The 25862-nt window shown below is 43.6% G+C and overlaps 1 protein-coding gene across 4 annotated transcripts in view; it reads left to right on the forward strand.

The window, feature by feature from the left end:
• The window catches only part of ARFIP1 (ADP ribosylation factor interacting protein 1), a 99065-nt gene that overhangs the window by 29771 nt on the left and 43432 nt on the right, over positions 1-25862 (forward strand). For 3 of the 4 annotated variants that reach the window (XM_050946567.1, XM_050946568.1, XM_050946570.1), the window contains one exon: positions 25381-25489. The exons of the other annotated variant lie outside the window; for it this stretch is intronic. In XM_050946567.1, coding sequence (XP_050802524.1) covers positions 25381-25489 — 109 coding nt within the window. The remainder of the gene's footprint in view (positions 1-25380; positions 25490-25862) is intronic. 4 annotated transcript variants of the gene reach the window in all.

Consider the following 25862-nt stretch of genomic DNA (forward strand, 5'->3'; position numbering starts at 1 on the left):
AGGAGTGTAATAGTTTTGTTCATTTGGGTAACTGAAGTTTTTGTGCCACATATCTATCTGAAATATACCTATTGCTATATGGCAGGGGTCGGCAACCTTTCAAAAGTGGTATGCTGAGTCATCATTTATTCACTCTAAGTTTTTGCGTGCCAGTAATACATTTGAACATTTTTAGAAGGTCTCTTTCTATAAGTCTAGCATATATAACTAAACTATTGTTGTATGTAAAGTAAATAAGGTTTCTAAAATGTTTAAGAAGCTTCATTTAAAATTAAATTAAAATGCAGAGCCCCCTAGACTGGTGGCCAGGACCCAGGCAGTGTGAGTGCCACTGAAAATCAGCTTGCGTGCCGCCTTTGGCATGCGTGCCATAGGTTGCCTACCCCTGCTATATGGTATCAATAGTTTCCATTCTCTAAGATGGAATACAAAATGGTAACATTTATATTACATGGTAAAGAATTTGTGTGTATGCATGTGCCATTTCTTTCAACACCCATACTTTTTTCCCCGAGACATTTAATTGGTAGCTAATAATTTGTTCCTTGACTGACCAGCAGGGGCTGCTGTGGTTTAAGCCATAGAGATTTGGGCATTTTCAATTTCAGACTGTAAAAACAAAGGCTGGTTCCTGCTCTAAATTTTTGTTTACCCTGGTAGTCTAGACTTAAGTGAGATCTTCTAGTAGAACATGAATTGGAATTAGACCCATACAACACTGAACTGGGGATATTTTTTGTGTGTTTAAAAAAAAAATTGCTGGCAAGACCTAAAAATTAGTAGATCCTTACTGGATCCTTGAGTGAGGAAGAAACTAAAATATATATATATATTTTTATTGGCTGGAAGAATTGTTTTCAGGGTTAACACAATCTGCATTTGTGGTCATCAGGTAGGTGTAGTGACTGGCTGACAAGAAGAATGGAACTTCAAGGGGATGGAACACAATATGGTGTCCAATAATAAAGATATAAAGTTACTACTGCTCTTATCCCCGGTCATAAGTATATTTTTTAGTCACCCTGGATGTGTGTCCCTTTGCGTTTCCATGACTATGCTGTTAATACACATTATGGGAGAAAAGATACTTCAGTGACTTTAAATCTGTGCTGTCAAATGGGAACTTCAAGAGGGCCCCCAGAGTCAGGATATGTGTAATAAATAAAAAGAAAAATTACAAATGAAGGTGTCTTAAAGGTAATTGTGAATGATTAGGGCAACTAAAACAGAACTTAGAGTTCTGCTGTGGCAATGAACTTGGGCCTTGTGCAATAGGGAGAAACATTGGGCTTGTAGTCTGTTAAGGAATTAATTTAATTGTTTTTATAAGGAGTTTCCTCAGTCCTTGGTTAGTATTGTGACAGCAAACCTACACTGTATGGTAAAGAATGTTAAAATAGACCAAATAAAAGTTAGACTAGAAAGTGATGTTTCGGGCGGTGAGGGTGGGTGGTTGTTGTTGTTTTTAAGTTAAAGAGTAAATATCTGAAAATCACTAACTACCCAATCTGCTAAGTCAACTTCAGTTTTTTTATGGTCATAGACTGTTTATGCTAAAGATCCCAGTTGGAGCAAGGCTAACAATTCTTTTGATGCCCAAACTTGAATAGAATTCTAACTTACTCTGCTGTATCTTTGACTCTGCAGGGCTAATAGGTGAAAAGTAGCAGAAACTTGCTTTAGTTAGTAAAGCAAGTACTTAAGCAGATGTGGCTTTGAATGCTTACAGAGAGCATAGTAACATGGTACCATTTTTACATAGTTACTTTTCAGGTTAAATCCTGCTGAGTAAGAATTCTGATTTTTATTTTGCTATGTGGTGCATAAAGCAAATGACTTTTATGCTTGTCTTTAAAAATACAAAACTCTGTGGGCTTTCAGCTATCCAGGTGCCAAATGGAGCTACCTACTTTCTAAGCATGTTATTGTACACCTATATTCAAAGGGTGTATCTCTACTGTTGCCCAAAGTAAATATCAGCAGTATTCTGGGTGCTGACTAAAATATAATACAGGCAGATGCACAAAAAAAAGTTTGTTTATTTTTAACCAAAATTGTTGAATTTACTGTGTGCAAGCTTAAAATGGTAATCTGAAAACTTGTCATGTTTTAAACCTGTGCAACTGTTCCAATTCTTGTAACTTATGCATGACTGTGCAAAGATTAAGAGGAAATTTGTTTTTTAACTTAAAATCAGATTTAGAGTAAGAATGGTATTTGAGAACCTTCAAGGAAGTTTTATTAAACATTTTAAAATATTTAAAATTTAATACATGCTAATGTACTGTGTTCAGAGAATCTGTGTTCTCTTCTGAATTCACTGTGCAGGCAAAATAAGTGTTTTTTTTGTGTTACAGGGCTAAATAATAGAATTCTAACTATAGAAAATTGGAATTATGTATAACTGTATAGTAGATTTAGTTCATGATTACATATGAAAAGTTGCAGCAGCTAGTTTTTTTTGTTCACTGACTTTTTCAGAAGTTACTTACTTTCTGCGTAACCCAGAAAGTAGAAAATACAAGCAATCCTCAGAGCATAGTGTGCATATATCACCAGTTTTCTGCAGCCTGAAGACGAGATCTGAATGTCTTCCATTTGCAGTAAGGAAACATTCTTAAATATTTACTGTAAACCAGTTGGTTTAAGAAAATGGTGATCTAGAAACTCTGAGCGATGGAGGGAGGGGGGTGGGGCAAGGGTGAGTGTTCGGTTTTCTGTGATTAGAAAGTTGGCAACCATACCCCCATGCTTGACTTGACCCATATTTTCATTTACATTTTGCAAATGTAATAACTTTGCAGATATTTCAGCAGCTTTAGGCGTATTTGTTCTCATCTGTGTGCACAGAGATCTAGCTGTGCAAGTCTTGTTCAATGCTAATATGATTTACACAAACTCTTGTTCTGGGAGTATACCCCAATTTTACACTCACATCTGAGACGCCTTCTTAACTTGGAATGTGTGATGATCAGAATTATTGCAAAAAGATTAAAGGCTCATAGATTGTTTGTTTCCTTTGGGATATCTTTCTGGATCTGTTTACTATTGTCAGTCTCCAAAATCAGAACTATTATGCCTTTAAAAAAAAAAAAGTGGTGTTCATCTTGCTTCAACTTTGTTACTTTTAATGCCTCTCTTTTGCTTTTTCCTTTTCTCCTGTAATTTTGGTCATTATTTCTGAGTTTAATGTAAAACTATATGTAATGTGTTAGTTACTGCTCTGAAATTTCTTCAGTTTTGCTGTGAGTATTAATTTATTAGTTTGTAGGCAGAGCCAGCACAGGAATGGTTAAGAGTTCACCTAAGATTGGGAGAAGGAATATACTTCAGTTGTACAATTATAGTAGTTCTTCATAAATAAAAGAGGGTGGTGGAGGTGATTACAATGAGTAAATGGACTTAATTTCAGGGAAGTCTTTTTTGTTTTAAATAAGTTGGATTCAGTTGAGAAACATTTTAGTTTTTTTGCTTTTTTAAACATGTGGTAGTGCCCCACTCAGGAATCTAGGGCCCCACGTAGGGTTGCCAGATGTCCAGTTTTCGACTGGAGCACCCAGTTGAAAAGGGACCCTGGTGGCTCCAGTCAGCACCACTGACCAGGCTGTTAAAAGTCTGATTGGTGGTACTGCTGGCACAGCGGGGCTGCCAGGCGCCGTGCAGCTCCCAGAAGCAGTCGGCATGTCCCTCCGGCTCCGAGGCAGCACACACAGCCCCATGGCTACCCCTTTGCCTAGGAGCTGGAGGGATACGCCAGCCACTTCTGGGAGCCGCCTGAGGCAAACGCTGTCTGGAGCCTGTGTCCCAACGCCCTCCCATGCCTGAAGCCCCTACCTCAGCCCTAAACCCCTTCCTGGACCCCCAACTCCTCATCCCTGGCCCCACCCCAGAGCCTGCACCCCCTCCCGCACCCCTCATCCCCTCCCACACCCCAACCCCCAGCCCAGAGACCCTCCCACACTGAGCCCCTCATTTCTGGCCCTACCCTGGGGCCCACACCTCTAGCCCAGAGCCCATACTCCATTCCAAACCCCAACTCCTTGCCTCAAACCAGAGCCCTCTCATCCCTGGTCCCACTCCAGAACCCGCACCCCCAGCTAGAGCCCTCGCATTCCAGTGAAAATGAGTGAGTGAGCGATGGAGGGACAGAGGTGGGCAAGGGTGAGTGTTCAGTTTTCTGTGATTAGAAAGTTGGCAACCATACCCCCATGCTTGACTTGACCCATATTTTCATTGACATTTTGCGAATGTAGTAACTTTGCAGATATTTCAGCAGCTTTAGGCGTATTTGTTCTCATCTGTGTGCACAGAGATCTAGCTGTGTAAGTCTTGTTCAATGCTAATATGATTTACACAAACGCTTGCTCTGGGAATATACCCTTTAGCAACAAAATAACAGTAGAGACCAATTTGAGGTTCTGTTCTGCATAAATCCATTTTAATGCATGGACAAGCAAATGCAATATCTGATTTTGCAATAAATATCTCTCTTTGTTTCTGAGTTCTTGTAAAATGGTGGTATTGTTGTTTAATTTTTGCACTACAGTGCACCTATAGTACTTGCATACAGCATCATGCAGGAATATACTGTTAAATAAAACACGAGTTACCAAATGTACTTGATTTTTAAAAAACAATTGGTAACATGTTAATACAGTAATATTTACTATTTGCATCACTTCCAGTAAACAATTGGTTCTCTAACAAAATCCAAATTGATAATTAAAAAGTCAGGTTAGAGGCTTAAAGAGGATCCTCAAAATATTTTAATTAATTTTAAATTAGTTTTGTAACTGAAAGCTGCTTTCATTCCTCATGTTACACGGTTTCCTTTTAATTTTGCTTTTCATTTTTCACTGTTGGGTGAAGTACACAAATCTACATAACCAATAATAAATAACGGGCTCAATTGTTAGTTAACAGATTCATATAAGCATTGTAAATCCATTAACAATCTGGTCACTAAATGAAGCACTGACCTATTTCTCAGATATAATCACTGATAAACCGTAACTGGTGATCTGTAAAAGCAGGAATGTGTTATCAAAAATTACTAGCTGCAACAGCAGAGCAAAAGATTAGTCTCCTTCCAGGCTTCCCCCAATCAGAACGTATGGCTCGCCATTATGGGCTTACTAATTATTTGTCAGCCACCAAACTTTGACTCAGATTAACTTTGCAGTATAGTGAAGCAGTTATGCTGATGGCTGTGTGCGCACCTCTCTCCCCATCCACCCCCCGCTCACCTGATTTACTGCTGAAGAATGCTATGCGAGTAATTTAATATGATTTACATTCAGGATGGTCCAGAATACAAATCCTGGATCCAGACCTTCCTAGACTCAGGGAAGGATGGTTTTTAAATCTGGGACTATCTCTTATCCCTACAAAAAGGAAAAACAAAATTGTGGATCCAAACACTACCTAATCTGGGGAGATTTGTGATCAAAATACAGATTTTGTGGTTTGCGCCCAGATTAGGCCCATCGCCGGAATTATAAAAGAGAGAATGTCTTTTTCACAAATAAACATATCCCTCCACCCATTATAACCAGTTTTAGAGACATGCAATAAGTGAAGTAGTGTTGTTACCCTTTGTGTATTGTCTATATTGAGGCCAGTGACAAAAAAACACAAAGGAACTGTAACTAGCAGAAATGATGTGGTGCACGCATCATTCTAAAGGGCAGATGGTGTGAGCTCTAGCAGCCAAAGTTACATTTGCTTGGGGAATAGAGAAGGGACAGCGGATCCCTCATGACTGTGGCCTGGTCTACACTACGCATTTAAACCGATTTTAGCAGCGTTAAACCGTTTCAATGCACCCATTCACACAACGGGGCCCTTTATATCGATATAAAGGGCTCTTTAAATGGGTTTCTGTACTCCTCCCTGACGAGAGGAGTAGTGCTGAAATCGGTATTACCATATCGGATTAGGGTTAGTGTGGCTGCAAATCGATGGTATTGGCCTCCGGGTGGTATCCCACAGTGCACCACTGTGACTGCTCTGGACAGCAATCTGAACTCGGATGCACTGGCCTGGTAAACAGGAAAAGCCCCACGAACTTTTGAATTTCATTTCCTGTTTGCCCATGGTGGAGCTCTGATCAGCACGGGTGGCGATGCAGTCCCAAATCCAAAAAGAGCTCCAGCATGGACCATACGGGAGATACTGGATTTGATCGCTGTATGGGGAGACACATCTGTTCTATCACAGCTCCATTACAGAAGACGAAATGAGAAAGCATTTGAAAAAAATCTCCAGGCTATGATAGACAGAGGCCATAGCACAGCGCTGTGTGACAAGCGTAACGGAAAGCCAAATAATCAAATGGATGCTCATGGAGGGAAGGAGGAGGTACTGAGGACTCCAGCTATCCCAGAGGTCCCGCAGTCTCTGAAAAGCATTTGCATTCTTGGCTGAGCTCCCAATGCCTCTAGGGTCAAACACATTGTCTGGGGTGTTTCAGGGTATATGTCTTCAATTTACCCCCCCCCTTACCTTCCCCCTGTGAAAGAAAAGGGAAAAAAATCATTTCTTGACTTTTTTTATATGACACCCTATGTCTACTGCATGCTGCTGGTAGACGCGGTGCCACGGCAATGAATAGCAGCATCCTCTCCCCTCCCCTCCCCGGTGACAGACGGTACAATATGACTGCCATCCATCGTCATCATCAGCCCGTGAGTGCTCCTGGCTGGCCTCAGGTGAGGTCGGCCAGGGGCACCTGGGTAAAAATAGGAATGACTCCCGGTCATTCCCGGTAGATGGTACAGAACGGCTGGTAACTGTCCTCATCATAGCAACTGGGGGCTGAGTTCCATCAGCCTCCCCCCACTCCCTGTCATGTCTAAAGAAAAGATTCTGTACTGCCTGAACTATCATGGAAGCGGGATGCTGGGCTTCTCTCCCCCCACAGTTTAATGTCCTGCCTCGACTATCATAGCAGCTGGAGGCTGCCTCCCCCTCATTTTATCTCACTAAAAAGTCAGTGTTTCTTATTCCTGCATTCTTTATTACTTCATCACACAAATGGGGGACACTGCCACAGTAGCCCAGAAAGGTTGGGGGAAGAAGGGAATCAACGGGTGGGGTTGTTGCAGGGGCACCCCCCATGAATGGCTTGCAGCTCATCATTTCTGCGGGATCTGACACGGAGCGGCTGTGCTCTCTGATTCTCTGATACACTGGTTCTCTAGTACACTTGCCCCATATTCTAGGCAGGACTGACTCTATTTTTAGATAAACCATAAAGGAGGGATTGACTCGGGGAGTCATTCCCATTTTTGTCTTTGCGCCCCTGGCCAACCTCAGCTAAGGCCTGCCAGGAGAACCCATGACAGCAGCAGACGGTACAGAATGACTGATAACCATCATCTCATCGCCAATTTAAGGCACAGCAGACGGTATAGAACAACTGGTAACCATCTCTGCTACCTTGCAATGGCAAATGAATGCTGCGGTGTAGCACTGCAGTACCGCCTCTGTCAGTGGCATCCAGTACACATATGGTGGCAGTGACAAAAGGCAAAACGGGCTCCATGGTTGCCATGCTGTGGCGTTTGCCAGGGCAATCCAGGGAAAAAGGGCACGAAATGATTGTCTGCCGTTGCTTTCAGGGGAAGGAACGAGTGATGACATTTACCCAGAGTCACCCGCGACACTGTTTTTGCACCATCATGCATTGGGATCTCAACCCAGAATTCCAGTGGGCGTGGGAGACTGCGGGAACTATGGGATAGCTACGGGATAGCTACCCACAGTGCAACGCTCCGGAAATCGACGCTAGCCTTGGTACATGGACACACACCGCCAAATTAATGTGCTTAGTGTGGCTGCATGTACTTGACTTTATACAATCTGTTTTACAAAACCGGTTTATGTAAAATCGGAATAATCCCTAGTGTAGACATACCTTGAGAGCCTCCTGTTGTTGGGGAAGTAGAGGGAGCTGAAGAAACTGCTACTCAGTTACTACCTCCTTTGCTTCAGAAGTGTCCGGTAAAATGTGTGTCCTATTCGGTTTCTGCTTCCACATATACTTCTTGTATGGCTGTTCTGGTAGGTAAATAGTGGCATTGTTGCTCAGGAATTACTTGCACCTGCACCCTCACCATAGATGAAATCACTGCTCACTTAATTAAAATCGTTCATAAAAGAGCTGCTGTATTCTCACTTGTCCTCATGTGCACTATCAAGAATTACTTAAGTACAGTTTTGACTGAAATTCTAACTTGGTTTGTCCAGCCAGTATGATAGATTTAAACTTTAAAGTGACTGAACTGGGCTGTAGCCTTGAGCTGTATTGGGCCAAAAGTTTGTTTTTATGTTATGACATAGTTTTGTCTCAACCACACAATCTGAGCTTAAAGCATGCTTAAGCATACTGGTTTTGTTAGTGTCTATGCACCTTTAAAGTCCATTAGTAATGGTAGTGTTAATGGGATGACTAATTGACACAGCCCTTTATTATTGTTTGCTGGAGGAAACGCAGCCGATTGCCATTTTTTAACTTGTTGGTCCTGTAGTTCACACTCTTTACAACATGAATAGTGTGAGAAATTTCCTTTTGTCATTTAAATACTTGCTTTCAGTTTTTTTTAATGTAGGTGAGAATACTTAATATTGTTTAACAAACTGGACCCTGAGGCCATGTCTACATCTAAAATTTTGCAGCGCTGGTTGTTACAGCTGTATTAGTACAGCTGTATAGGGCCAGCGCTGCAGAGTGGCCACACTTACAGCAACCAGCGCTGCAAGTGGTGTTAGATGTGGCCACACTGCAGCGCTGTTGGGCGGCTTCAAGGGGTTTTGGGGAAGGCGAGAGCAAACCGGGGAAGGAGACCAGCTTCGCCGCGGTTTGCTCTCGCGTTCCGCGAACCACCCTGCAAACCGCAGGGAAGGAGAGACCTGCTTGCTCGGGGGTTCGGCGAACGCGAGAGCAAACCGGGGAAGGAGACCAGCTTCGCCGCGGTTTGCTCTCGCGTTCCGCGAACCACCCTGCAAACCGCAGGGAAGGAGAGACCTGCTTGCTCGGGGGTTCGGCGAACGCGAGAGCAAACCGGGGAAGGAGACCAGCTTCGCCGCGGTTTGCTCTCGCGTTCCGCGAACCACCCTGCAAACCGCAGGGAAGAAGAGACCTGCTTGCTCGGGGGTTCGGGGAACGCGAGAGCAAACCGGGGAAGGAGACCAGCTTCGCCGCGGTTTGCTCTCGCGTTCCGCGAACCACCCTGCAAACCGCAGGGAAGGAGAGACCTGCTTGCTCGGGGGTTCGGCGAACGCGAGAGCAAACCGGGGAAGGAGACCAGCTTCGCCGCGGTTTGCTCTCGCGTTCCCCGAACAAGCAGGTCTCCTTCCCTGCGGTTTGCACGGTGGTTCGCGGAACGCGAGAGCAAACCGCGGCGAAGCTGGTCTCCTTTCCCGGTTTGCTCTCGCCTTCCCGGAACCACCCAGCAAACCTCAGGGAAGGAGACCTGCTTGCTCGGGGTTCGGGGAACGCGAGAGCAAGCCGGGGAAGGAGACCAGCTTGATTACCAGAGGCTTCCTCAGGTATGCTGGGATACCTGCTTATTCCACGGAGGTCAAGAAAAGCGCTGGTAAGTGACTATACTTGATTACCAGCGCTGGATCACCAGCGCTGGATCCTCTACACCCCAGACAAAACGGGAGTACGGCCAGCGCTGCAAACAGGGAGTTGCAGCGCTGGTGGTGCCCTGCAGATGTGTACACCTCCTAAGTTGCAGCGCTGTAACTCCCTCACCAGCGCTGCAACTTTCTGATGTAGACAAGCCCTGAGATGGGGAAAAGTGCATTATTCTTTGTAATCTGAAAACATGCGATGTGTTTGTCCGAAAGAGTTTCTAAAGAATGAATTAAAATTGTTGTGGTTAAGCTACCCAAGAGCCCAAATACTGTTATCTTACAAACTTACTTAAGTATTTGTCAAGTATCAGGGGGTAGCCGTGTTAGTCTGTATCCACAAAAACAACAAGGAGTCAGGTGGCACCTTAAAGACTAACAGATTTATAATGGGCATAAGCTTTCGTGAGTCAAAAACCACTTCTTCAGATGCATCATCATCATATGTTTGAAATGCTTTATGAAAATACGAAACCTGGTGTGTGCATTGCATTCTGAAATTCCTTTGTATATCTTTTTGTTGTTTGTTGTTTCCCAGGATAGACTCTTTCCTCCTGTCCCTTTTTGCCCTCTTCCAGAGCAAAAGCAGTCTTCTAAGCATCTTTATATGCTGCCAATAGCAAAGTTTATCTGGCAGTGTGGGAAACTTGAGCTTCATTGTGAATCTTCAGTATGTGCTATTAGAAGAAAGAGTATCTTTAAGATCTGTTACTCACTGCACCTGCACTCATAACACCTTGAGCTGTAATCTTGTCAGATCACATAAACCATGTAAAGTCAGAGCACTTATATGGGAGACTAACAAAAGGAAACTCAGGTGCTTTAGGAAGTGCTTACGCCTTCTGAGTCAATACTGAGCTAGTGTTCCAGCCTGGTGGTAGAGAACACTGTGGTGTGCTTCTTGTGGTGCTCTATTTTAGATGAGTTGGAAATCAAACCCCGTGATCACCTGTAGTCATGTAAGATCCCAGTTCTCCTTTATTAAGTTTAGGTATGTTATCTCTGGCCTGGCCAAATTCCAGTTTGAGCAATTATATTCAATTTTACTAAAATGTCTCAATTGGAGAAGCCATTTTTTGCTTCTTATCATAAAAACAAACCTTTAGAAACTTGTGGGTTTTTATTTTCTGCTGCCAGGTGGCTTATTTCATGCACTTTAAAAGAGGAAGGGTCTGGACTTCATTGATAAGACTGGAGGAGAAATTGTTCAGAAAGGTGGATTGTAAGGTGAGATTGGAGAAGACAAACTGCTTAGTGGAGGAGGAAAAGACTTCTTTCAAGTGAAGAGTAACATGATTTAAGGCATGAGGCCAGGAGACAGAACAAAGAGATACAAAGAATAAGTAGTAAGCAAAGTGAATTAAATTTAACGTAGAGCAGGGGTGGCCAACCTGTGGCTTCTTGCCTAGGTGCCAACTCTGGGGCTGGAGCTATAGGTGCCAACTTTCCAATGTGGTACACAGGGTGCTCACTGCTCAACCCCTGGCTCTGCCCCAGGCCCTGGCCCCACTCCACTCCTTCCCCCAAGGCCTCTGCCCCTTCCCCAAGTCTACCATGCCCTTGCTGCTGCTGCTCCTCCTCCTGCACACCACAAAACAGCTGATCACAGCAGGCGGGAGACGCAGGGATGGAGGGTTAGGTGCTGATCGACAGTGCTACTGGTGGGTGGGAGATACTGGGGACAGGTAGGGGAGCTGACGAGGGGGGCGCTGCTGATGTGTTACTGTGGCTCTTTGGCAATGCACATAGGTAAATTCTGGCTCCTTCTCAGGCTCTGGTTGGCCACTCCGGTGTAGAGGGAAACCAAAACACAAATGTAGGTGCGGGCAAGTTAGTGGAGTATTTTGGCTTAAGAGGCGAGCTTAGAATGGTAGTAATGCAGGAAAACAATGAATTGATTCAAAGCAAAGTGTGGGTAATATGATTGTAGTGAGAGGAAGATGACTTTACAATGAGTATTGTAAAGTGGACACACTTGGTGAGGCTGGAGATTGAGAACTGAGAGGCCATGTTAGTCAAAGCAAAAGTGACCATGGCAAGTATCTTAATAGTGTGGAATAGATGGGACATGATGAACAGACAGAGCCAATGTTTTGTCTCATTGAAAGTCAGTGGAACTTAAATTCCTAAATGACTTTTGACAATCTGATTTAGGCTCCTAAGTCACTTCAGTGCTTTTGAAAAAATGTAAAAGAAGGTAATATGAATCTGTGTTAATTGTTGCTTGATTCGTTAGGACGGTGTCATCCTTAAGGAGACAACAGTGTATAGTCTTTCCCAGTTGAATTCCCTAAATTCTTATTAATGGGTTGCATAAGTGGACTAGTTTTTTTTTTTATTCCACTTTCCTCCCAAAGAAGTACTTAAGTTACATCAATGATCATAAGCCGCTTTAATTACATCAGTTGTGTATGTCCACACAATACTCCTTGTGATGGCAGAGCGTGTCCACAGTCCTTGCCCTTACACTGACAGAGTGTTGCATTAGGGGTAGCTATCCCACTGTGCAACACACCACCGTCTGCTGCTGGGACCTCTGGGAATGGATCGTGGTGCATTATGGGGGCATGCTTACCGTTCCGTGGTGTGGCTCTTTCCATCCCATCATTTCATGGGCTTCGAACTTCATTTCATGCCGTTTTTCAACAGTCCTTATTAAGTGTGCACCCACCATCTTTGCCTAACAGCATGGATCCTGAACCATTGACCAGTCTGGTGATGAGCGTTATGAAGACAATGCAGCTGTCCTGCGGTATTTCATGAGCTGTGTGTAGTTGGGGGTGGTTGTCCTTCCCCCTCTGGCTCAGAGGGAGGCCGCACTGCCTCACTGTGCTGTTAGGGGTCTCTGCCAATATTAGGGAAATTAGCAAGTTGAGTGTTAATGTCCTGTTAAGAACTAGTTAGAAAAATGCCTGTCAGGCAAGGTCTAGGTTTAGGTGGTCCTCCTCAGCTCAGGAGAATGGACTAATGACTTCTTGAGGTCCCTACCAGCACTAACTTTTGTGACTAAGAGAGGATAAAACTTTAGATGGAAAAGAAACAGCACAGGCAAGATCCATAACAAAAAATGATTGGACTAAGTCTTATTGTTCCAATCTTGCGAAATCATCTAAATATAAAATCTACTTGTCCCACCCTCATAACGTGGTGATGTAAAAGTTATTTTTACTTAAAGTTACTGTTTAGACAGGTAGAAGAGTAATGTTTTGCAAGTTTGATGTTATACAAACTATCGTAAGCTCCATATGCTCTATAGGCTTTGATATGCTCTCCAGTGGTCACATGGATAATCATAGACATGCACAGCTGGAAGGAACCTTCAGGTCATACAGGCCAGCCCCTTTCGCAGAGGCAGAACCAAGTATACCTAGATTTCAATATGGGGATTCCACAACCTCCCTTGGAAACTACTTAATGGAACACAAGCCTGAATAAGGAAAGAACAGGTTAGCTAACTGCTTTGGCCAAGGGACAATAATACTACTATCAGTAGTGGAACTACTACCCATAATAAAAGCTTATAGCACAATGTCACTGTTGTCACTATGTATCAGACACACACTTAATAAAGCAGTTATTTTTCAGAGTAGGGTAATCATGAATTTCTCATAAATAGGTCACCTATGGCAAATGTTTATTTCCTCTCTTTGACTGTTTCACTCTGGAGCACACTTTAAAAAAAAAGATTGTAAAGAAAGCACTGTTCAAGAAAGTGATTTTGGTTTTTTTGCTCGAATGAGAACTTAATTCCTGACAGCACACTTGTTTTCCAGTGCTTTCTGTAATGGAGTCAGAATGATGTTATATAATACCTTATGTTTCCAAGGAACTAACTTTTAGCATTTTTAACGTTTTGTTTTTTCACTCCAAGATAAAGCCCTTTTAAGGCTGTGGTTTTTAAGTTGTGTATGTTACTTTTAGATATCTTATACTCTCCTCACTGAAACAGGTTTAATTGAAAATGTTTAATTTTGAGACCATAGTGGTATTGTAAACTAACTTTTCAGAGGAGAAATAATTAGTTTGAGTGAATATTTTAAAATGTACGCAGATTTCCCACAAATGCAGACTTCGGCACAGAATACACTGACCTCTATGTAACTTACTGGTGGACCAGACCAACTATTTTAAGAAGGCTGTCTAATCTTTGGATAGGTTTTTTTTGTTTGTTTGTTTTTTTTAATATAACTGAATGTCATCAGCAGGCTAACTCCATAGTTTGAGCCTAGCGTGTGGCCAACTGTTACTAAATGTACGGAGTTACTTCACCAGTATGATGCACTAGCTCTCCCACTGCTATTTACAATATTTAATCATATTATATGTTGTGATTTATAATTAAAATAACTGTAAATTATTAGTCAAGCGTGTGACAGTATACTTGCAGCAGCAGCAGAATTATTTATTGGATCAAAAACTAGTTTCTTGCATTGATGGAAAAACACAAAAAAGCTTTACAGATTATCATATAAAATACCTTCTTACAGCAACTGTGTAGTAATGGTTTGTAATTATTTCTCATTCTATTAAAACATTAAATGAAAAAATCCCCAGTATGTTCAGATAATGTTATGTCCAACTGTTAGGAAACTTGACAATGTGGTAGGCTTTTTCCCCTTTATCAGATGACATAAACAAGGAAATTCAAAGGTAAAGCTTGATACTCTCCTTTTCTATGTCAAGGGATTTTTAATAACTTACAGTATGTATTCACATGTATGGTTCAGTTTCTAGATTTCTGGATTCATTTCTGTTTATAACTTATCCATACTTCAAGTGCATACATAACTAGCTTCTTTTAGATATTTTAATAGAAATATAGCTAGAGTAGCAGTTAATGGAATCTTTGTGGGGAACTAAATTAAACATACTTTAAAACAGTAGTTTCTTTCTGTAATTTAAGCTTTGTTTTAATTGCCTTCAACTCTAGATCTCATAAACTTGAAAAAAAAACTTGAGTAAAATGTTGGGGCCTGAAAAATGTAGAGTTAGGTAGTAAACGTATGCTGATGCAATCACATGATACAAATGCATTCTTGACCTTTTTTGGCTCTAACATGGGACTGAAGTCTGAAAAGATATGGAAGTGTCTTAACTTGTTTTTCTCATTAAGGTAAACAGATAATTTTCACTACTGAAAGCAGTGCATACTGAAAATAAGTTATGGAAGTTTCTAATCAACAAATTGTCATCAAGCTCTGATTATGGAATCTCTTTGCTACTTAAACCATCAGCCAAAAACAAAAAACCCAGACCATAGCTTGATAGTGTCTCAAATTCAAACTTGATTTTTTTCAGTGCTGGTATTTAGTTTTCAAGTAAAATTATTAATTTTACTGAGAATAAAATATGTATTGCAACTTTACATAATCTTTGTCGGTCATGTTTGGTTATAACAAATCTTACAAATGTATGTAGTGTTGTATCAAGTATATTATATCAATCAGTTCTTCTTCAAGTACTTGCTCATATCGATTCCAATTAGGTGTGCTTGCACCGCGTGCACGTTCACCGGAAGATTTTTACCCTAGCAACACTGGGTGGGTCAGCTAGGCGCCCCCTGGAGTGGCGCCGCTATGGCATCGGATATATACCCCTGCCAACCCAACCGCCCCTCAGTTCCTTCTTACCGCCTGTGTCGGTCGTTGGAACAGTGGAGTGCAGTTTTACTGACCTCCACCTCCCTAGCTAGTTATTTTTGTGTATATAGCTATAGTTATAGTTAATTTTTATCGTTCATAGTTAGTATTATAGTTAAGAGGGGTTTGGGGATTAGCCCCTTCCCAGCACCCAGTGCCGGGGCCCATTCCCGGTTCACCGGGTCTCAAAACGTGCTCGGCTTCTCACAAGCCGATGCCGACAGGAGATCCACACGACTCCTGTCTTAAGTGCCTCGGGGAATCTCACCTGGCAGATAAGTGTCGCATTTGCAAGACTTTTAAGCCAAGAACAAAAAAGGAGCGGGACTTTCGACTAAAACAGCTCCTTATGGAGGCGGCTCTTACCCCTCCGCCTTCAGCATGGAGCACTGGTCAATCGGCGGGCAGAAGCGCCTCCTCGGCACCGGACTGTGCCGGTACGGCCAAGGCCTCTCGGCACCGGCCATCGCCGGCACCCAAGTCGACTTGGCACCGCTCCTTCTCCCCGAGGTCGAGAAAGACTAAGACTCCTGCTGCTTCCATGCCACCTGCACCACAGCCAGAGAGCTTGTCTAAGTCGGATCGCCCAGCACCAACGACGTCGGCACCGTCGATTCCGGTCCCACAAGGGCCGTCGAGTCCGGTGCCTGTCAGCTCCCCGGCGCGAGCCATGGTTGAGCTTACTATTCCATCCACGCTGGAGACATTCTCAACGGCGAGAGATCTGATTGCCATGACAGAGTCGACGCTGTCTCAACCCCCGGCACCGCCGGTGCGGGTAAAACAGTCTATCAGCAAGCCTTCCTTGATAAGACCATCCTCTGTCGGCACAGCAGAGCGGCACTGTTCACGATCACAGTCCTGCAGACATTCTAGGTCCCGTCGGCGCTCCCACTCCCCACGCCACTCGCAGTCCTGGCACAATTCTCCTCTTTGGTACCGGTCGCACTTGCAGCACCGTTCAGTATCCCGTTCGCTGGCCCACTACTTTCGGCACCGCTCCAGCTCCCGGCACGGCTCCAGGCACTGTGACTCCCATAGCCGCTCCTGACGTCGAGCCTCGAGATCTCGGTCAACTTCCTGGCACCGCTCTGGTCGCAGGTCCCGATCTCGTTCCCAGTACCAGTATGCCTCCAGGTACCAGTCCCCGGTGCTGAGTAGAACAAGGTCCGCTAGAGACAGAGACTCTGCCCAGGGCTTTTCAGCCCCTCCATGGCCATCCAGACACGCATCAGTGTCGTCCCACGCGGACAGCTCTTATGCGCAGGACCGCAATTCCGATGTGCCCACCAGAGTCTTCCAAGAGACCCAGGCCCAGGACCAAGGCCCCCATCAGTGGTCTTTCTAGACACCTTGGGCTTACCACCAGGCCCAAGGCGTACCAGTAGTTCCATCCGGCTCTGTCCCATCAGAGCACCGAGTGCCAGAGGCGACAGTTAGCCATCCTCCTCCAACTGCTACGGAGGAAACCCTAGTTCACCCACCGGACTCCCAGGTTCCACTGGAGCAGGAGGTCGCCCAAGAGCAAGAGGCCACACAGGACCTGCTCGTCACCGGCATCTCCTCTTCCTCTTCTCTAGATGAGACGGTGGCAGGAACATCCTCCTCGGGCCCTCCTCCAATCGACCTGAAAGCCCATCAGGACCTCTTCAGGAGGGTAGCACTCAATATGAACCTCCAGGTGGAGGAGGTCCCGGAGGTAGAGGACCCAGTAGTGGACATTCTGTCGGCGGATGCCCCCAACAGACTGGCCCTACTGTTTATTCGGACCATCCAGGCCAATGCCGATACTATATGGCAATCTCCAGCCTCTATCCCTCCTGCAGCCAGGGGAGTCGAGCGTAAATACATGGTGCCCTCTAAAGGGTACGAGTACTTGTATGTCCATCCTCCTCCTTGCTCACTAGTCGTCCAGTCTGTTAATGAGAGAGAACGCCATGGCCAGCAGCTACCAGCCCCAAAATCGAAGGAGGCTAGGCGAATGGACTTACTCGGTTGCAGAGTGTACTCAGCAGGTGCCCTACAGCTCCGGGTGGCAAATCAACAAGCCCTGCTTAGCCGCTATAATTATAACACCTGGGCGGCAGTAAGTTTATGGAGCTACTCCCTCAAGACTCCCACTAAGAGTTTGCTTCCCTCTTGGAGGAAGGGAAAAAGGTGGCCAGAACTTCCCTCCAGGCCTCGTTGGATGCAGCCGACTCAGCAGCCAGGACTCTGGCCTCGGGTGTTGCCATGAGGTGCATCTCATGGCTTCAGGTTTCAAGCCTCCCACCGGAGCTGCAGTATACCATTCAGGACTTGCCATTTGATGGTAAAGGTCTCTTCTCAGAAAAGACTGATCCCAGGCTGCAAAACCTGAAGGACAACAGGGTCATAATGCGCTCTGTCGGCATGCATACTCTGGTGACCCAATGTAGTCCTTTCCCTCCCCAGCCTCAGCGCCATACTCTGCGCCTAGACAAAGACAGGACTTCGGCAGGCGGCACGGCCGAGGTGGTCGTAGACGACAGTCAGGACCCCAAAGGGGGCCAAAATCAAGGTCCTTCGAAACCACCAGCTGGACCAAAGACGAACTTTTGAAGGTGCGCCTGAGAGCGGCATACCAGTTACAGACCAGGATCCTTCTCCAGCCGTATCTCCTACTTCCTCCTGGCGTGGTCCCAGTTAACTTCAGATTGCTGGATCCTACGCATGGTGGAGCATGGGTACCACCTCCAATTTATTTCAACCCCATCCTCCCACCCTGCAACCCCATCCCTCTTCAGGGACCCCTCTCACAAGCAATTGTCTTGCAAGAGGTGCGGACGCTCCTCGCCGTGGAAGCTATAGAGGAGTACCAAAGGACAAAAGGGGCAAGGGGTTTTACTCCCGTTATTTCCTAATCCTCAACTTGAAGGGAGGTCTCAGACCTATCCTAGACCTGCGAGGACTCAACCAGTTTATGACAAAGTTGAAGTTCCACATGGTATCCTTGGGGACCATTATCCTGTCCTTGGATCCTGGAGACTGGTGTGCCGCCCTCGATATGAAGGACGTGTACTTTCACAGCGCCATTTTTCCTCCACACAGGAGGTACCTCCGCTTCGTAGCCAACCATCAGCACTTCCAGTTTACGGTCCTGCCGTTTGACCTTTCCACAGCCTCAAGGGTATTTACAAAATGTATGGCCATAGTCGCCGCCTATCTCCGCCAGCGTAGGATACACATTTTTCTGTATCTGGACGATTGGCTCATCCAAAGGGCCTCCGAGACACAAGTCACCCAGCATGTGGGCATCATCAAGGACCTATTCAGACATCTAGGCCTGATGATCAATATAGAAAAATCCACTCTGGTTCCCACACAGAGGTTAGACTTCATAGGAGCTATCCAGGATTCCAATCTAGCCAGGGCCTGCTTACTGCAGCCGCGGTTTCAGGCGATGGCAACAATTATCCAAAGTCTACAGAATTTCCCAACGACCTCGGCTCGCACTTGTCTCGGTCTCCTGGGTCACATGGCTACCTGCACGTTCGTAACCAATTATGCCAGACTCTGCCTCCGTCCTCTCCAAGCTTGGCTCATCTTGGTATACCACCCGGGCAGGGACCCAATAGACACGATAGTCACCATTCCCCCGAGCACTCTAGGCTCCCTAGACTGGTGGCTAACTCCCCCCATGGTGTGTACAGGGCTGCCGTTCCATCTACCCCAGCCTTCAATGTTCCTAACGATGGATGTGTCATCTCTCGGCTAGGGTGCTCAGCTCGGACACCTTCGTACTCAAAGCCTCTGGTCATCTCAGGAGCTGGCATTACCCATAAATGTCTGAGAACTGAGAGCAGTCCGCCTGGCGTGCCAGGCGTTTCAGCAGCATTTACAAGGCCGTTGTGTCTCAGAGTTTACAGACAACACAACGGCCAAGTATTACATAAACAAGCAGGGAGGGACACGATCCTCTCCCCTTTGTCAGGAGGCCATCCAACTCTGAGACTTTTGTATAGCCCACTCGATAGACTTGGTAGCGTCCTCTCTCCCAGGGATTCGGAACACTCTGGCGGATCGACTCAGCAGGTCCTTCCTGTCTCACGAGTGGTTGATCCGCCCGGACATTATTCATTTTGTTTTCCAGAAGTGGAGATTTCCCCACATAGACCTGTTCGCTTCCCACACGAACAGGAAATGCCAGATGTTCTGCTCCTTCCAAGGTCTCTTCCCGGGATCGATCTCAGACGCTTTCCTGATGCCGTGGAAGAGTCAGCTGCTTTATGCCTTCCCACCGGTTCACAAGGTCCTGCTAAAACTCTGCAGGGACAGAGCTCGCCTAATCATGATCACTATAGCATGGCCCAGGCAGCACTGGTACACCACGTTGCTCGACCTGTCAATAACCTACCCAATTACCCTGCCACTCCACCCAGACCTCATAACTCAGGACCATGGCAGGCTTCGCCACCCAGACCTGCAGGCCCTTCACCTCACGGCATGGCTGCTGCGTGGCTAAACCAGTCAGAGTTATGTTGCTGTGCATCAGTACGACAAGTTCTCCTGGGTAGCAGGAAACCTTCCACCTGGTCAACATATCTGGCCAAGTGGAAGCGTTTCTTCTGCTGGTGCGAAATGCATAATCTTACTCCCACTGAGGTCTCAATTCCCTCTATTTTGGACTATCTCTGGTCTCTCAAACAGCAGGGCCTAGCAGTATCATCACTGAGGGTACACTTGGCAGCCATCTCTACCTACCACCCGGGGGAAGATGGCTGTTCCGTGTTCACACCCTATTGTTTCGAGGTTCCTCAAGGGCTTGGAGCGCTTATACCCCCAAATATGCCGCCCAGCCCCTACCTGGGACCTCAGTCTGGTTTTAACCAGGCTTATGTGTCCCCCATTGGCGCCGTTAGCAACCTGCTCGCTACTCTACCTGTCTTGGAAGACAGCTTTCCTCGTAACCATTACATTGGCCAGACGAGTCTCTGAGCTAAGGGCTCTTCCGGTGGATCCACCATACACTGTGTTCCACAGGGACAAGGTGCAGTTGCGGCCACACCCGGCATTCCTCCCTAAAGTGGTTTCGGCCTTTCATGTTAACCAGGACATCTTTCTCTCAGTCGTCTTCTCAAAGCCACACTCAACGCGACGGGAGCAACAGTTGTACTCCCTGGATGTTCGTAGAGCGCTCGCATTTTATATTGAGCGGACAAAACCCTTTCGTAAAATGCCCCAACTCTTTGTCGCGGTAGCAGACTGAATGAAAGGCCTACCTGTTTCCTCTCAGAGGATCTCATCTTGGATGACGGCGTGCATCCGCACTTGTTATGATTTGGCTCATGTTTCCCCAAGCCACATCACCGCGCATTCCACCAGAGCTCAGGCTTCATCAGTACTGGTGGCATCGATACTTTATATGTTGGAATATACAGTCTGACAAGGCTTCTCCTGGGACTCCACATTTGTATTGTTGATCACTATACAGAACAGAAACCGGGGGAGAACATCTGACTTTTCTAGTCAACTCAAGCCTTACAAATATTTCCAAATAGTAATGTTCTTCAATAAGTAAGCATCTGTTATTTTCAGTGTAAAATGGAGCAAATACCTGTATTTACTTTTCACCAACCATCAGTAGTTTGTTTGTTGTAGAGAAAACTTTTGCCCTAATTATTTTTGGTTTCAGTGCAGAGAATGTTTGTTTTCTTTCTTTGGACTAGTTCAAGCAAAGTTGAAAAGCAAATTGGAAGTTGAAAAAAGCAGGAAAGCTTATTTTTCTCTTTTAATCTATAAATAAAAATCAGGTAGGAGAGGATGAGATCTAGTAATTCTGATAACTTGGAAGGATGTGGGGCCAGATTTGCAATATACGTGAGCACTTAAAATGCAAGTAGGTGCCTACTGGTAATTTCAAGAGTACCTAAGGTTAGGTACTCCTAACAATCCCACTAGACACCTTCTGCATTTTTAGATCCTTATAACTTTGAAAATCCTGTTTGCATAGGTGATCTCTTCACTAAGCACTAAAGCAGAGTCAGCTGTACCAGTGCAACTCTGGAGTCAGATGCAACAGATTACAAAATACCATTTTTAGGTCATCTTTCTGGGTAAAACCACTCTTCAGTCTTCAAATGTGTGCATCAATGGAAGTTGGGGGCTACGCAGGTTCTACATTGACGAAGTGAAGGTTAACTGCATGAAGTTGGAAGGACTTGTCCCAGGAATAACAAAAAAGTGAAATGAGATAAAGTATAGTCACTTTCCTTTAAAATGAGGTTATTCACCTCACTGCCCAGCTTGTACCAAATAACAAGCTTCTGAGGGAGTGCAGGTCAAAGCCACTTATTTTTTTATCCCTGTGCCCTTCAAAAATAAGTCTCTCCCATTCCACGCATATCATTTATCTATTTTTGTAAATAGGAATGTACATACCATGCCTCTTAGTTTTTTTTCCCCACAATTTTTCTCAATTTTTTTTCTATAAAAACTGTCAGTGATAAATCCCTTCATCAAGACCATTATGGGCTGTTGGCAGCCTTCTTATTTAGGAGCGTTTTGTGTAATAAATCATAATTAGATGTCTGAGACTATATGCCATAAAACTGAACCCAGGTTTTCATGCAAGAACTCGTATGTCCAGAACAAACACCTCCTTTGCTTATTTAAACAAAGAAACAGCACCCCTCAGGTCAGAGATGACTGATTTTTAAATCACCCATTTAAATCAGCAAGCAAGAACTCTGATTGATTTAAATAATTGATTCTATTCTTGTTTAGTATTTGTACTTTTCAGTTACTTTCCACTATATTTAAAAAAAAAATATTGATTGTCATTGGTTGGTATTGCCATTAAAACTTTTTGATTTGCAACCAAATACTTTATAGCATTACACTAAGGATATATCTATGCTGCATTCACACGCTGTGAATGCAGCATAGATATACCCTAGGTAGCTTGGGTAGACATACCCTAGGTAGCTCAGGCCCCAGAGCAGTGAAGCTGGGGCAGTGCAGGATAACCTGGTGAGTAATTACTCAGAATTCTGGATGGATTTGTAGTGCATGCTGAAGTAGCTTCATTGCTCCGGAACCTAAACTAGCCTTAATCTAGCTAGCTTAGTTTACCGGCAGTTGCTCCACTTTAGACTGAAAATAATAATGCTTACTTAATTAAGGACATGATATCTTGACATGTTTTATAAAGTGTGAGTTGACTAGAAGAGTTGGATCTTTTCCTCTGTCTCTGTATTAACATTACATTTGAAATTGTGACAGCCTATAGTAAGCCCATAATTTACTATAATAAATAAAAATCCTTTAAATATTCTGCATCATTAAACATTGACATTTTGGGCTTTTTTTTAAATTGATTTAAATAACTCGATTTAAATAAAAATCTGATTAAAAATCATAGGTTTTTATCCATTCCACGTCAGGTTCACAATATATTAAGTCTTGGTAATACAGTTTATTACTATAATTTATTCTAGCAGTAAAGTCCTCTGTTTATTATCTTGTACTGTAGGTTCCTGACATGCTGCTACTCATGGATTAGTGTCCCATTATATTTGACATGGTACAAACTTAACAAAAAGATGGTCCCTGCCCCAGAGAGCTTATACTTTTGATTGTAAAATAAGTGATGCAGTAGGTGGATAAATGGATGGGAGCACCAAGAAACAATGAGACAATACTGTTTGCTATGATGGGCAATGGTCACAGTATGCCAGCTGCCATCCTATTGAGGCTTTTATAGGCACTGTGGCAGAAGAGTTTTAAAGGGGAGGGAGAAAACATGTAGGTACTCTTGTCAAGACTTAGCAAACAGGCAATGAAGGCTTTCGTCAGTAGAGTGAGGGTGAGAGTACACATGTGCTATGGAGATTAGAGAATTGGGCGGGTGGGGATAGATTTTGAAGTGCCTTAAAAGTACAGAGAAGTAGCTGAGAATTTTAACACTTTCATAGGAAAGAGGCTTGGCTTCCATATCTTCAGGTGAAGAATGGGCCAGAGGATATGGGTGGGCTGGAGTTTAGAGTCTTTAGAAATTCAGCTTAAAATACAAAGCTTTACAGGAATCTAGTGCCCATAGGTAGGTTGAGACTGAGGGTTGGTCTACACTACCGGGGGGATCAATCTAATTAAGCAACTTCAGCTATGTGAATAACATAGTTGAAGTTGACGTACTTAGATCTACTTACTGCATGTGTTGATGGGAGATGCTCTCCTATCGATTCTCCTTGTGCTTCTCGTTGAGGTGGAGTACTGGAGTCTAGAGCAATCGGCTGTCTATTTATCGCATCTATACTAGACACGATAAATTAATCCCTGCTGGATCGATCGCTGCCCATCAATCTGACTGGTAGCATAAATAAGCCCTGAGGCTATGTCTACAGAACTTATGTCGCTCAGGGGGTCTGAATAAATCACCCCGAGTGACATAAGTTACACTGATCATAAGCACCGACGTGGCCCAAATTTTTCTGCTGCTTGCAGAGGTGATTTTATTATGCTGGTCGGAAAGCTTTCCCATCAACTTAGTGTCTTCACCAAATGTGCTGCAGCGATGCATATGCAGCACTGTGCATGTAGACATGCCCCACGAAGCAGCTAGTGATCATGGTGCTGTTTGTTTCTTTTCCTTCTTTAATATTGCACTTAAATGATTCACTTTTTGTTTGGCCCTTTATAAATAACTAATAATCAGGAATCATGGTTAGTTTAACCAAAGTATAGTCTCTTCTGCTAAGGATACTTTTTTATTACTTTGGAGTTTGTGCGTTTGTAGGGTTATTTTTTCTCTTTTCCTGATACTTGGTTTATATTGTAGGGAATTATTACTGTGGATTGGGATTATTCAGAGCTACATTCTAAATGCCAGTTTGGGCCTTTAGGTAATCTTACACCTATGCAGCAACTCCCATGGGGCTTGCAGATTAAGTGACTTCTGTAATATACCAAAAAAAATCAGTTGAGTTTTAAAGATATTAATTCTTCAGAGTGTGTGTGTGTGTGTGTGTGTATATGTGTGTATATGTGTGTGTGTATATGTGTGTGTGTGTGTGTGTGTGTGTGTATATATATATATATATATATATATATATATATATATATATATATATATATATATATATGTGTGTGTATATACTGTTAGAAGAAGTTACTGCATATGCCCTGCAATAGCATCTTGAAAATTAATTTTTTTTTCTCTGCATATTTCATGCATTGCTCATCTGTTCCTTTTATTTATTTATTTATTTTTCACCTTGCTAAGATCAGAAAGATTCAGAATTCCATGTCGGCAGTTAAGGTTTTCTGATTATGTAATCTACTGTGATGTGACTGAATTATTAGTCTGTGTCTCCTGCTCGCTGTTTTTAATACTTTTATTTTTACGTAGTGTGGAACAGGGAAATTTGCGAGGTTGGAAGGCATTCTGTCTTCTAACCCTGACTTACTTGCTGCATAGCCTTTGAGAAGTACCTTAATCTTTTGCCTCATTTTCTCCATTTGTAAAATGGATAATACTAACTCTCCAACCTTAGACCATCTTTAAGGATTTGTTAGTGATTTCACAGTGTTTTGAATGAGTAAAATGTGCAAAGTATTATATGGCATCATGATATATTTGGCACTTTACAGAACAAGTAAAATGATGCACAATCCAGAAAAACTTTCAGTCTAAATGAAGACTGTGACAACAGGAAAACCTTCTGTTAGCAGTTACTATTAACTCTTTAGTTTCTAGGAGTTAATCTTGCACTCAACCACCTGGAAAAACTAGAATTTACCTTATTGTTTTTCTTCTGTAAGGACATTGGTAAGGAAGGGAAAAGTATTGTTTTATTTTTTGCTTTGTTTTAATTTCTTTTTTTTTCACATACTTAACAAATCAGCACGCTTTTAAAATGAGCGTACAAACTGTTTCATCTAACACACATTGTAAAACAGTGTCCTATGTTGTAAATGTTTGCTACTAATGCATCACAATAGAATGCCATGACACTGTAAGACAAATTCCAGGCTATAGACAGGATTGTCTAAGATGCAATTGAAAAGATATTATGGTGCCTAAAAGTTTCCTTATCTAGGTTTTTATATGGATTTTCCCTTTTATTCAAACATTTCCAAGGATTTGAAACATTCGTTACCAGTTGGACTTGGTCTCTCGGAAACCCAAATAACATCTCATGGCTTTGACAGCACCAAAGAGGGAGTCATTGAAGCAGGGCCATTTCAAGGTAAAAACTACTTGTATACCTACATTATTTTTACATTTCAACAATTTACCTGATTTAGGCATGTTTTTAAAGCCATAGCCTCCTAAAACTCTTTTCAAACTCTGTACCTGCTTTGCACTTCAGCATAAATAGCAGTTATTCTGATGTGCCATGTATACTTTAGGTGTGAAAAGTGTTCTCCTCAGTCGCTGGGTTGCTAAAATGAGAAATTGATATCCACTTGTTAATGATTTTCAATGAAAACTTATAGCACATTAGGTAAATTTTAACTAACCTGCAGTTAATTTTAATAGGCCCTTTCCTATAATCATGTTGGATTTCTTAATGAAAAGATTCTTGGTGTGACAAAAGTATGTATGTTGTTTGATGAATA

Source organism: Gopherus flavomarginatus, chromosome 3, assembly GCF_025201925.1.
Source record: "Gopherus flavomarginatus isolate rGopFla2 chromosome 3, rGopFla2.mat.asm, whole genome shotgun sequence".
NCBI classification, from domain to species: domain Eukaryota; kingdom Metazoa; phylum Chordata; order Testudines; family Testudinidae; genus Gopherus; species Gopherus flavomarginatus.